Source organism: Mytilus californianus, unplaced genomic scaffold, assembly GCF_021869535.1.
Source record: "Mytilus californianus isolate M0D057914Y unplaced genomic scaffold, xbMytCali1.0.p SCAF_8, whole genome shotgun sequence".
Taxonomy (NCBI): Eukaryota; Metazoa; Mollusca; class Bivalvia; order Mytilida; family Mytilidae; genus Mytilus; species Mytilus californianus.
This window is the reverse complement of record NW_026262734.1, coordinates 78,126,224-78,140,979: the sequence shown is the minus strand read 5'-3', so window position 1 is coordinate 78,140,979 and position 14,756 is coordinate 78,126,224. Positions and strand designations below refer to the sequence as shown.

The window sequence follows — 14,756 nt, the reverse complement described above, 5'->3', positions numbered from 1 at the left end:
GCAGAGGTCGAACCCTGAACAGTTGGGGCAAGTATGGACACAACATTCAAGCTTGATACAGCACTGAATTTGGATTGTAATTAAATATTTGACACAGCATAGGTTTCTGACACAGAATGAAAGTGGTCTAAGAACTTAAAAATTTTCAATTTACCTATTCATACATGTGATGGACTGCGAAACTCAGATCAGGAGATTGGGAAATTTTTGTCAGGAGATTAGGACTCAGATCAGGAGGTTTTTAATCGACATTAATTTTGTTGTAAATGTAACCGTGTGCTGTAAAAATGGTCTTTTAAAGTGTGTTTTCTTCAACTTTCCATCCAATTTATTATGTTTATAGTACCCTTGTACTTATAAAGTTTCTCCATCTTTATACATGTTCAATCTAACATTGTTTTTTTCCAGTATGTTCTTTAAATTTTTTACTTCATATTCTATAAAACAATCATTGCAACCAGAACATTTTTTTAGCTGTCTGCAAATAGTTTTTATTTGCAAACTCAGAAATTCATTCTATCTGTAAAGTTAGGGTCATAGTTATTATATAAATTTCAATTTAAGCCTTAAAAGGAATAAAATTGAGAATGGAAATGGGGAATGTGTCAAAGAGACAACAACCCGACCACAGAACAGACAACAGTAGAAGGCCACCAACAGGTCTATAGAATCCTCAAATAATTTTCAAATTATTATTTTTTTATTTGTCCTAAGACATTTAAAATCATTTAATAACCATCCTTTTATGATTATTTGTTCAATTTATATTTTATTTATATTCTTTTAAAAAATTTCATTATTAAAAGGAAAGTAACTTAAAACAGGATAAATCAAGGGAAGTAACCCAATAAATACACAGTTTTTGTTACACAACGGCAGTTAGCCTGAGGTAAAAATCGTTGCTTACCAGTATGTTTGACACCCAAGCTGACAAGTGAAGCCATATAATTATGCATGTTAATTGATTTACAGGTAAAATATAACTTCAGGTAATGTCAGTTACACCAGATGCCTGAGATGATATGTTGGGCAGAAATTTTTCATTCATGAAAAATTTCATACACGGGATTTTTTCCTCTTCAACGGGAGGTCGGGAGGAGACCCCTGAAAACGGGATTATTGTACTCCCGTCGGGAGGTTCACATGTATGCCTATTCAAACCAAATCATTATTATTTGCTTTTATATATAAATCAGAAATAACCAATTTAAAATGGAAAATGTTAAAGAAAAAAAAGGAAAAAAAAAATCCCCCCCCCAATTTTTTGAACCCCCTTATGATTCACCGCCCCCAAACTCAATCCCAGCTTTCCCTTTGTGGTATGGTACCTTGCACTACAATTTCAGAGAGATTCATACACTTGAACACAAGTTATTGTCTGGAAACTAGAAAAATGCTTGTTTTTTGGCCCCTTTTTGGCCCCAAATTCCTAAACGTTTAGGGCAATTACCCCCAAACTCAATTCCAGCTTTCCCTTTGTGATATGGAACCTTGCAGTACAATTTCATAAAGATCCATACACTTACACACAAGTTATTGTCCTGAAACTAGAAAAATGCATGTTTTTTTTGCCCTTTTATGGCCCCTAATTACTAAAATTTTGAGTGAAAACCCCCAAAATCAATCCCAGCCTTCCCTTTGTGATATGGAACCTTGTAGTACAATTTCATAAAGATCCATACACTTACAAACAAGTTATTGTCATGAAACTAGAAAAATGCTTGTTTTTTGCCCCTTTTTGGCCCCTAATTCCTAATATTTGGAGGAAATTACCCCAAAAATCAATCCCAGTATTCCCTTTGTGATATGGAACCTTGTAGTACAATTTCATAAAGATCCATACACTTACAAGCAAGTTATTGTCATGAAACTAGAAAAATGCTTGTTTTTTGCCCCTTTTTGGCCCCTAATTCCTAAAATTTGGAGACAATTACCCCCAAAATCAATCCCAGCATTCCCTTTGTGATATGGAACCTTGTGGTACAATGTCAGAGAGATCCATACACTTACACACAAGTTATGTCTGGAAGTTACAAAAATGCTTATTTTTGGCCCCTTTTGGCCCCTAATTCCTTAACTGTTAGTACCATAACCCCCAAAATCAATCCCCACCTTCCTTTTGTGGTATTGAACCTTATGGTAAAATTTCAATGAGATCCATTCACTTAAACTAAAGTTAGAGTGCGAAAACTAATGTGTATTCGGACGACGACGCCGGACGACGACGACGACGACGACGACGCCAACGTCATACCATTATACGACCACAAAAATTTTTTTGCGGTCGTATAAAAATCAGTTGACAAGGGGTTGACTAATTAGATCGATACCAAGTTCAAGAAAACACTTAGAAGAAGACCTATATAACCGACTTCAAACCAATTTACTCTATAAACATTTTTCTCAGAAACTATGTACCAATAAAAACTAATGGAACCTGCTCAAGTAGGATATAGGGACAAATAGTTCCGGTATAATAAAGATTCGGTGGACTCTAAAACGTTTTTGGTTGATTTATCTCACGGGACAATTAATGAAAGATATTTATCACACTTTTTTTTTCTCAAACACAATCAACTAAACAGAGAAAAAATAAATGACATGTCTTTTGAAAAATTTATTCATAAAAAAAAGTTTACCGAAATTAGTACAGGCAAAACGCAAGTGATTTAGAAATTAAGCTCTTTCCAGGGGTAAAAATTGCCATACACAAAAAGAAAATTGTAACTTTTTTAAAAATACCATATTGGCCTTTCCAATGTTCCACTTTTTTCTTTACCCCAATATAATTCATATGCAGAGCAATATTTTAAATGGATGATACTACAAATCAAAAAATCAATTTTCAGCAAAATAAGCTATAAAACAACCAATTTTTTAGAAAAGCTGTATTACTGGTTGTCTCAAAGACTCAAAACTCAGTCCTGCTAAGGGAAATAAATCTTAACTTTCGAATAGCCTCCCTTTACACACATTATTTTTGGAGTAACTCAATACTTAACTCATATCTTACATTGAATCCCTTTTGTTACAGGTCTTTTATTCTGTCATACATAATCAGTTGTGTTGTTTTTAGTTGTTAACTGTAAAGTTTCGTTAGGTTTTTAAAGTTTTGTTTAGGTGGCCCAGAACAGTAAGGAGTTGATAATAATGGATGGCTTTTTAACATCCAATGTCAAATTAAATGCATGTTCAGGATGAGATGTGATGTGAATATGAACCCTGATTTCAAATAGACCCTGAGTCTGATTATTAACGTGTGAATCCAAAATGGTTAATCCTTATTTTCTACAACATTAGCACTTGCACATTTCTTTATTGAAGGTTGTCTCAAATTTGTACACATATATTTGATTACTGAAAAGTATCATAAAAATAATATAGACTTCCTCCTCTTTCACAGGTAAAACCTGCCTCATATTACATGTACATAAATATGCAATCGTGCCACTTTTTTCCTACTTTTGCAAATACAATAATTAAAAAAAATGTAAAAGGAATTTATTTTGCTGTTTCAATATATTTGGGTTCATGAAGGCACATAGTATTATCTGACACATATATTATTTACATGTTTATAGTATCATAAGATCTCAGCTAATCTTTACTGCTATTATGAAGCTGTCAACATGTTGTTGAGTTTGAAATTTCTGGCATGGAGAATAAACTGCTTCGCTGAGCGCAGCTGAATACGCCCGCAGAGGTCCAACCCTGAACAGTTGGGTCAAAAGTGGACACAATATTCAAGCTTGATACAGGTCTGAATTTGGATTGTAATTAAATATTTGACATATTATAGGTTTGGGAATAAATGTAGTGAAAGAACTTGAAATTGGTTATATGAATTGAATTTATATTCAATTAAAGATTTCTTGCTGTTGTGCAATACACTGTGCTGTTGCGCAATACTTAGTAAATCTGTTGTCAGACTATAAACAAATAAAGTTCAATTAATTCTCAATGTCATATTAGAAATTTATGAAAATGTAAAGGGAGCTTACATCAATAGATATAAACAATTCACCAAAGTTTCATGAGAATTGCTGACAGCATTTTTGAGTTATTGTCCGAAAACTGGAAAATCCCCCCTTTTTTAATGAATAAAACCCCATAACTCAGAAATGTAAAATGTAAAATTTATAAAATTCTAAATGGAGCTTACATCAATAGATATAAACAATTCACCAAAGTTTCATAAGAACTGCTGAAAGCATTTTTGATTTTTTGTCCGAAAACTGGAAAATCCCCCTTTTTTTATGAAAAAAACCCTGTAACTCGGAATCGTAAAATCTATAATATATAAAAATCGAAAGGGAATTCATGTCAATAGATATAAACAATTCACCACAATTTCTTGCAAATTGGTTAAAGCATTTTTGAGTTAATGTCCGACATGTTGACGACGGACGGACAGACGGACAGACGGACAGACGGACGGACGGACAGACGGACAGACGGACAACGGTATACCATAATACGTCCCGTAAACGGGCGTATAAAAATTATACAAAAAATATTTTTCCAAAATAAGGAATATTCATCTTTTTCCTTGGAAATAATAATTTTTTAATGAGTCTTTTAAATTAATTTTATTTTTACATTTTGGCAAAATTGCGTGAAGTAAATATTTCAAAAAAGTGGATGTAAGCGATTATAGGCAACCGTACAACAATGAGAAATCCCATACCGTATAGTCGGCTATTAAAGTCCCTGACATGAAAAATGTGAAACAATTCAATTGAGAAAACTAATGGCCTAATTTACAACAAAACAATTTACAAAAAACAAATATAACAGAAATGAACTAACGACAACCACTGGCTCCTGACTTGGGACAGACACATAAAGAATGTGGTGGGGTATTTCATGTTTTTGAGCGCTCAGCCCTCCTCCTAATCTTAAACAGTGGTGTAACAGCACAACACAAGTAGATCTAGAACATGTAGAAACTATAAAAATCAGTTGAAAAAGGCTTAACTCATCAGATCGATACAAAGCAGAAAAACATCAAACATAATAACAGACCCGAAGTGGCAGGGTATTTATCCATCCCTCATCCCTAACAATAAAAAGAACACTAAGGTATAGATCTCAGAGTACTCCCAGATACTGACAGCTAGTTCAAAACCAATAGCAACTAATAAAAATAAATGGGGAATGTGTCCATGGGACACAGATGATGACCCCGCTTGCATATAATGTTATAAAGGGACATAACTCAAGAACTGTAAAAGTGATCCTACCCAAATATGTACTTGATCTGTGTTTTAAGGTAATAAGCATTGTGTATAAGTTTAATAACATTTGGATGAGGCAAACTTAAGTTACAGAATGGAAACAAATCCAGCAATTTTTCCATTTGTAAAGGGGCAAAACTCCAGAACGGTATAAGTGACACAACCAAAATTCAAACTTGATCTGTGTTTTGTGGTAATTAGCATTGTGCATAAGTTGCATAACATTTGGTTGAGGCAAACTAAAGTTAGAGAACAAATCTATAAAACTTATCTGTAAGTGTAATCAAACTTTATATGTATAATTAACCATTTCTGTTCAAAGGGAAATAACTCAATCACATAATAAGTAACACTTTTGACTATTGGAAAGGGGAATAACTCAACAACGAAAAAAGCTAAGATCGTGAAAATTGAACTTGAGCTTCATTTAGTCACAGGAAACAACATATCTAAATCTGAAAAAATTTCATCAAAGCGTTTTCATGTTAATAAATGGACACTGTTTGGAAGATGCCCGCCCTCCTGCCATCCCACCCACTCGCCCACCTGCCCGTCCGCCCACCCGCCGTACATTCCCAAATCAATAACCAATTTTTCCTTCGAAAATCTGGTTAAAAACTGCAAAATTTCCTTAAAATTACCAATTCAGGGGCAGCAACCAAACAATGGGTTGTCTGATACGTCTGAAAATTTAAGGGCTGATAGATCTTGACCCAATGAACATTTTTACTTCTTCTCAGATTTGCCCTCAATACTTTAGTTTCAGAGATATAATCCAAAAACTGCATTTTACCCCCATATTCTATTTTTAGCCATGGCAGCCATCTTGGTTGATGGGCGAGGTCATCATTTACATTTTTATAACTAAATACCCTAAGTATGATTTCGGCCAAGTTTGGTTTAATTTGGCGAAGTAGTTTTAGAGAAGTTTTTTTGTAAAAGATTACAAAAAATTTACAAAAAAATTGTGAAAAATTGACTTTAAAGGGCAATAACTCTTTATGGGGTCAATTGACAAGTTTGGTCATTTGACTTATTTTTAGATCTTACTTTGCTGAACAATTTTGCTGTTTACAGTTTAACTTTATCTATTATAATATTCAAGATAATAACCAACAAGAGGCTGTCAGAGTGACAGCAAACTGGATTTCCTGCAGAGGTCGAACCCTGAACAGTTGAGCAAGTATGGACACTACATTCAAGCTTAAAACAGCTCTGAATTTGGATTGTGATTGAATATTTGACACAGCATAGGTTTGTGACACAAAATGAATGTGGTCAAAGAACTGAAAATTTGAAATTGGACATTTACCTATTATGGTCAAATATCCAAAATCTACATTGTTAGAATCAGCATATCAAAGAAAGTACCCCAAGAATTCAATTTTTGATGAAATCAAACAAAAGTTTAATTTAGGACCCTTTGGACCTCAATGTGGACCAATTTGATAAAGGAGCCCACAATCCAAATTCTCTAAATACATGGTTAGATTCAGCATTTCAAAAAACCCCATAAATACAATTTTTGTTGAAATCAAACAAAGTTTAATTTTGGACCCTGATTTGGACCAACTTAAAAACTGGGCCTAAAAATCCAATATTTAAATACAGGTTTAGATTCAGCATTTGAAAGAACCCTATATATATTTAATTTATGTTGAAATGAAAAAGTTTAATGTTATCCATATACTTATTAATTTTCTGTTCAAAGGGAAATAACTTAAACTGAATAAATGATAAACAAATAGTTCTCTAAAATTAGATATGATTTAACCACTAAAAAATAGTTCTCTAAAATTAACACTTTTGGAAAGGGATATAACTCAACAACGAGAAAAGCTAAAATCCTGAAAATTGAACTTGACCTTCATTTAGTCACAGGAAACAACATATCTAAATTTGAAAAAATTTCGACAAAAGCATTTTCATGTTAATGAACGGTGTTTGGCAGTCGCCTGCCTGCCCGCCTGCCTGCCCGCCCACCTGCCGTACATCACCCAAATCAATAACCGATTTTTCCTTTGAAAATCCGGTTAAAAACTGGAAAATTTCCTTAAAATTACCAATTCAGGGGCAGCAACCCAACAACGGGTTGTCTGATGCGTCTGAAAATTTCAGGGCAGATAGATCTTGACCTGATGAACTTTTTCCCACATGTCAGATTTGCTCTTAATGCTTTAGTTTCAGAGATATGAGCCAAAAACTGCATTTTACCGCCATGTTCTATTTTAAGCCATGGAGGCCATCTTGGTTGATGGGCGGGGTCATGGGATACATTTTTTAAACTAGATACCCTAAGGATAATTTAGGCCAAGTTTGGTTTTATTTGGCCCAGTAGTTTCAGAGAAGAAGATTATTGTAAAAGTTAACGAAGGACGACGGACCACGACCGCCAAGTGATGAGAAAAGCTCACTTGGCCCTTTTGGGCCAGATGAGCTAAAAATGGAACAAAATTATAAAGAACAGAAAACAACATAGTGCAAAAATATAGAGAATAGAAAAAAAATGGATCAAAATTATAAAGTCAAAGAATAGAAAATATTGGAATGTAAAAATATAAAGAATAGAGAATAATGGGCAAAAAAGATAAAGAACAGAGAAAAACAACCAAAAATTAAAAAATAAAGAAATGATCAAGGACCTCCTCACCCCATCCAGACCCTCATAACTGATGGGAAAACCCACTATATTAATATTGGAAGAATCAGCACTACTTGTACCACTGCTAACTCATAACAGGGTAAATTTGTACCATTGCAAACTTGTACCAACTTATTTAAATGCATTCAAATGGTGTTAAATTATGAATAAATATTTCAATTTCACTAAATAACCCATTTGTAGCTGATTGTTGCTTGGCTAATTGGATGAAGAAAACCATATCAGATTGGCTTTGTTGTTTCCCTTGAATCACTCTTATTGATAAATATTTGTTTTAATGTTAAATCATAACAAAGTAGTTAAATTGAATGTTAAATGAATGGTTTGTTCTGTGGTACAATGTAGTTTGAAAATAAATAACCTGACTTACAATGTATTGAAAATAAATAACTCGACAGGTCTTTTAAGCCATTTCATAAATGCTATTCTAAAGTATGAGATTGCACCAGATTCTTCCAAAATTCTTCTTTTTTTCATATTTTTTTCGGGAAAAACTTCCCAAATCTTTTAATAATATAAATATTAATGTATTTGAAATGTCTGAAAATGGGTTTCATTTAACTTGAGGTATATTGTCTCATGGACATTTACCTCACTTTTATTACAGGGTCGTAACTACATTGAGGCAAATGCCTCATGTTGGAAATTTCAAAAACAAAAGATTGTCTTCATATCAAATTGTTTTCACGGCGAGTGTCTTGCAAGAAGCAAGTTCTGTTCACCCTCTGACGTAGCCCCCGTTTTTCGGGATCCATGTTTCTCATTTATTTTTAGTGTTCAGTGTTATTTGTTTATTGTTTGTCGTTTTGTGTTTTATCTGTTCCCAGGATTGACTTTTGTTCATTGATTGCCCTTCTTTATTCTCTTAGTGTTGCATTCCATTTGTAATTTAGTTATTTTGTTTTAAACTTGAGTTTTATTTTATTTAATGGCACTTTTATCAAATTTTACAAACTACTTTAAATTGTATCCCGGTTAGGAACTACATCAAGTTGTAATTGAAATGTGTTATAAAAACTTACTTGACATAGTTATATCAATGATAATCAGCCCCCGCTTAACTTAATTTGAAAAAAAAACCATATAATTGACAGGTATAAAAGTTTTTCTGCAAGCCGAAACACCAAAAAAAAGAAAAAAAAGAAACAGCGGCCACATACTTAACTATGTGAATTACATTTTTTGCTTTATCCCTTTATCCTACATATTGGTCTTTTGACGTTGTCCCTAAAAACTAAAAGTCTTACACTGAATCTTTATATATTTTGCTTTGAGACCAAAATATTGTCGAAAAAATAATTAAAACAGAACTTGCGTTTCAGTTTAAGAAAGGGTCTGGGAAACAGGCAGAATGCACGATTTTGCGTCATTTTTCTATAGCTTCTTGGGGCCTTAAGCAGCCCCAGACACTTCGCCAAATATGTTTGGCATTACTTTTAAAAGAGGCTTGTTACAGCCCAACTTTTAAATACCTTGTACAGATGCAATATATGCAGTTTGGAATTCAGAAGATTCACTTCTAGAGGATGATGATTAATTCTGATTAAATGGTACATAATGACTTGACTATACATGTATTATTTATTAAAGATTAAACAAATGAATTTAAAAATTGTGTGTTTTCAAATATTATAAATATAATTGTGAAAATAAATAATCAGGTCCTAAGTGTTTTAATGAAAATGAAAAATCATACTTCAACAGTGCAGAAAATAATCAATCTGTCCTTTTAGTCCACAAAAATAAATATCCTGATTTTAATCATGCGCAACTTGCCAGAAGATTCATCATGTTGAATGTGGGCAGCATTTGGAAGAAGAAGAAGAACCGATCCAAAACAAATCCTTGTGCCCCCCCCCCCCCCCCCCCCCAGAATATACCATAAGAGGAAATAATTAGTACAAGAGAGACATGTTGTGTCAATTTTGACCTTAGGATCAGGATCAGGAATGCCTCTTAATTACCATCCTGGTTTTTTCATACCCCCCTTTTTTTCCATTTAACACAATATTGCTGTTCAATACATCCCTCTCTTGTGTTTGGGGTTCAAAACTCTGTACTTATGACTCGTATTACCTGCTTATAACTTCTGAGTTGAAAAGGTTAAGTTAAACATCTTCTTTAGATATGTATTTCATTTGTTTCAACGCTAGTTTTAGTAGTTAAAACTGTCAAATATAACTGTGAATATTCTCGAACATTCATCCGATTCAAAATGAAACAGTAATTTTTACCAGAAGACGTTATAGTTGAAGGTTTTCAAGTTGCACTTTCTTATATTTTTACTCGTCTACGTTTCCAATATATCTATATTATTATAATAATTATATCTAGTAAAAAGTTCTTCTACAGCCTGTCTTCGTATATAATCGGTATTAGTGCGTACCTTTTCTAGTCAGGTAAACCGGAAGTGGGGATGGATTCATCCAAGAAGGGAAAATCGAAGGATTCTCTAGGAATAGCCTATTCTGAAGAAATGACAGGAAACTTAGCTATTTTTTACCTTCAAAATTGACTTTCATAAATCAAAATATCTTTAATTCACATTTTTACATTCCCTAAAGATCTTTGTAACCACTTTATAAAACCGGAAGTACCACAAGTTTCACTTTCTCAAGTCTTTACCATCGAATAGCCTGTAGTTGATGCAAAGCTACAATCAGAAAGTAATGGATGATTTAGGTAAGACAAGCAGATGTATAAATGGTTCATTTTATTTGTGTGTAATTTTACTTTGGCTATTTAGATTGAAGACGCATAGGAACATCGATCATGAACATAAATTTTAAAGTTCATAAAGTTCTATATTGACTTATGACTATAACAAACACTGAAACAGGATGGGCACATTACATGAAATGGGATAATGTTCAAGTTTCATTTTATACATGTACTTACAAATATATTTTGAACAGGTTTGGAGAGATCCTCATAATTATAGGGTTAGTATTCTTCATAGACAAAGGTCTGTATGATCACAGAATAATAAAAGTCTAAATAATAAAGTTGACTACCACAGTAGAGCTTCACAAGAATCTCTACTTGATAGTCGACATTATTATTTACCGACTTTTATTAATAGAATTTACGATTCCTGTGGTGTGATGCTGCAATTGCATAGCCTTTTGAATATATTCATCAAGAACAAGAATGTGTAGTGTGTACATGTAAATTGCCAGCTTCAGTGACAAACGAGATAATCCTTCAATGTGTTGATCTTCACATTTAATTGATATGAGGCAGTTGTTACCTCTGAAAGAGGACATGTCTGTTAAAATGATTATTTTAATACAAAACATTTTTTTTTTTTATAACATTCATGTATACATAAAATTGAGAATGGAAATGGGGAATATGCTAAAGAGACAACAATTCCAACCCAACCGAAGAGCAGAAAACAGCCGATGTATATATTTGTAATATCAAAGTACAAATTTATGTATATATATTTGGTATATCAAAGTACAAATTTATGTATATATTTAAAGTTGTAAATGATCCAGATTTCTCGAAAAGTGGTGGTCCGAAGATTTTGGCCGCCAAAATATTGCAAAGGACCGACACAGTTTTGGTATTTTTCAAAAGATATAATAAGGCCACACAAAAAGTATGTGTGTTTACTGTACCCCTACCTACCCTAAAGTTTTTTCTACCATTCTTAATTAAGCACTGTTAAAGTCAAAATGTTGCTCCCATATTGACTCAATGTAAAAAAATATTAAATATAAAAAAAATTCCCTACCTACCTAGCCTATTTTTTTTTTGGCATGTAAAAGTAAACACACATACTTTTTTGTTTGGACTAAGGAGGACCTGCAGATTTTCTTCAAGGACCACCTCGAATAAACAGATATCAAGAACTCTGATGATCATCATCATGAATATAACAAAGAATGTACATGTATATATTATGGTTTTAAAAAATGAATTTGAAAAGGCTGGGCATATTGTATTTTTTTATTGAATATTAACCTCATACACATAGTTTTCCAAAAGGGTGCATCAATTAACAGTCAGGATCATAATATAATGACATGCTTAAACAAGTTACATTTTAGCTCACCTGCCTGAAAGGGCCAAGTGAGCTTTTCTCATTTAATACTTGGCCTCCGTTGTCGTCGTTAACTTTTACAAAAATCTTCTCCACTGAAACTACAGGGCCAAATTCAACCAAACTTGGCCACAATCATCATTGGGGTATCTTGTTTAAAAAATGTGTCCGATGACCCCCGCCTACCAACCAAGATGGCTGACATGGCTAAAATTAGAACATAGGGGTAAAATGCAAGTTTTGTCTATTATTTTGAAAACTGTTATAAATAGAGAAAGTTTGACAGGACAAAAAATTTCAGAATGTTGAATCTGACAGGACAAAAATGTTCAGAATGTTGAGCTCTACCAATTGTCCATATACGTCAAAACTGTCAGACAACTTCTTACAGGAGTTATTGCCCTTAAATAACAAATTTTACTTTTTTTTCATTTATCCCTATTATCATGATTATTTTGAAAACTACATGTATGATAGATAGGGAGAAACTTTAAATTGCAAAAATGATCAGCAGAACAACTTCTACAAATAAGTCTGCAAAGTTGAAATGGTCAGTCAATTCCTTATTAGAGTTATTGCCCTTTGATGACTCGTTTTCCCATTTATTTTGTTTTTGCCTTATATTTTAAAAATTATAATAGATAGATAGAAATTTAAATAAGCAAAAATTATCAGCAAGACAAGATCTAAAATTGAGACAATTATAAGAGGTAATTGTCCAACATCTCTTTATTGGAGTTATTGCCCTTTAATGATGATTTTTACCATTTTTTTTTTTCGTTTTGCCTTATATGATAAAAATTATAGTAGATAAATAGACACTTTAAATTACAAAAATGATCAGCTAGGCAAGATCCTCTTAACAAGTCGAATTTTGCCGATATTGTTAGTAGACTGTCACTCTTTATAGGATTGATTGCCCTTAAATGAGGAATTTTTTACCCTCTTTTGTGTTTTGAGCTAAAACTAAAGAAGATAGGGAGTAACTAAACAGACTAAATGATCAGTAATACAAGATCAACAAATCAGAGCTTTTTTTCATGAATTCTCTTCTCTTCTATGTTGGAGAGTGTCCTTTGTTAAATATGCACATAGATCAAGGTCAGCAACACAGGCTCTTTAGAGCCTCTAGTTTAATTACATTGTATCTATTAACGTGAAAATATAAGTAATAATACTTAGTGCAGCTGTTTTAAATTAAGATAAGAAAACCCATATACATAAAATTGAGAATGGAAATGGGGAATATGTCAAAGGGAGAACAACCCGACCAAAGAGCACACAACAGCCGAAAGGCCACCAATGGGTCCTTCAACGCAGCGAGAAAATCCATTTATATAAACTACAAGAAATGTACATGCAATTTTTATTTATTTTTGGCACAAAATAAAGAATTAAAATTTAGTAGTTAAAAGGACACTTTAAAAATAATGACTTCATGACAGAAATGTATTATCTAACATGTCTAACTAATTTGTTTAATCCTTTCTTTGGTTGGCCGAATCTAACGGATTACATATATTTAGATTTTGGATTTTGTGCCCATTTTTTTTTAAATGGTCCAAATTGGGTTCCAGGTGTAATACCACCAAATCATAGTACGTCACATATGGTTGCATACGAAAAAGGGTCGAAAAAAAATATTCCCTTGAATTTGACAGTTGTAGGAAATTCTGGGTCATAAACATGTATCTTGGGTGTTTGAAAGCACCATTATTTTTTTATTTGGTGTTTCTATAAAATATTTTGGAAACTTGAGGTTACATGGTTACTCACTAAAGCTTGTACACAGATAGAAAAGAGGTGAACATTTGATTGGTTAACTTCCAGTGATGGTTATTTTCTTATATGCAATGAAATGTTATGTGAAATTTTGTTTATAGTACTGGACAGGATAAAACTTTTACTCATGCCAAGTATTTTTTTATTTGAAACAAAGATAAATTCTGCACCATTTTTTGAAAAGTGCAAATTTAACAAAGACTAATAGGGGAAAACCAATGGTGGTATTACACCAACATAATAAATCTTTGTTTGATTTCAACAAAATTTAATATTGGAAGTTCTTTGATGGGCTGAATCTAACCCATTATTTAGTTCCGGATTTTGGGCCCCTGTTTCAAATGGGTCCACATTGAGGTCCAAAGGGTCCAAAATTAAACTTTGTTTCATTTCATCAAAAATTGAATTCTTGGTGTTCTTTAATATGCTGAATCTAACCTTGTATTTAGATTTTGAATATTGAATGTAAATGTCATGGCCAATTTCAAAATTTTTAGTTCTATGACCGCATTCATTCTGAATTTCTGTCAATACTGTGTTAGAAACCTATGCAGCTGTATCAAATATTTGATCACAATCCATATTCAGAGCTGTATCAAGCTTGAACGTTGTGTCCATACTTGCCCACCTGTTCAGGGTTCGACCCACGTTGGTTGTATCAAGCTGTGCTGTTTTATCAAATATTCAACTCCTCTCCTTTTTATACGACCGCAAAAAAATTTTGTGGTCGTATATTGGTATCACGTCCTCCTCGTCGTCCGTAGACAGTTGGTTTCCGGACAATAACTTTTGTATGAGTAAATAGAAATCTATGAAATTTAAACACAAGGTTTATAACCACAAAAGGAAGGTTGGGATTGATTTTGGGGTATATGGTCCTAACAGATTAGGAATTAGGGGGGCCAAAAAAGCCATTTTTCCTTGTTTCCAGACAACAACTTGTGTTTAAGTGTCTGGATCTCTCAAAATTATACCACAAGTTTCCATACCACTAAGGGATGGTTAGGATTGGCTTTGGGGGTTT

General features: G+C 33.0%; 2 protein-coding genes across 2 annotated transcripts in view; one reads left to right on the top strand and one right to left on the bottom strand.

The window, feature by feature from the left end:
- The window catches only part of LOC127712770 (myosin-1-like), a 63,845-nt gene extending 53,596 nt beyond the window's left edge, over nt 1–10,249 (bottom strand). Inside the window, exon 1 of the transcript XR_007987304.1 lies at nt 9,976–10,249. The gene's annotated coding sequence lies outside the window, so the exon portion shown is untranslated. The remainder of the gene's footprint in view (nt 1–9,975) is intronic.
- Nucleotides 10,250–10,404: 155 nt separating this feature from the next.
- LOC127712762 (paxillin-like) overlaps nt 10,405–14,756 on the top strand; it is a 54,485-nt gene continuing 50,133 nt past the window's right edge. Inside the window, exon 1 of the mRNA XM_052219378.1 lies at nt 10,405–10,581. Within this exon, the coding sequence (XP_052075338.1) occupies nt 10,545–10,581 (37 nt within the window). The 5' untranslated portion in view covers nt 10,405–10,544. The remainder of the gene's footprint in view (nt 10,582–14,756) is intronic.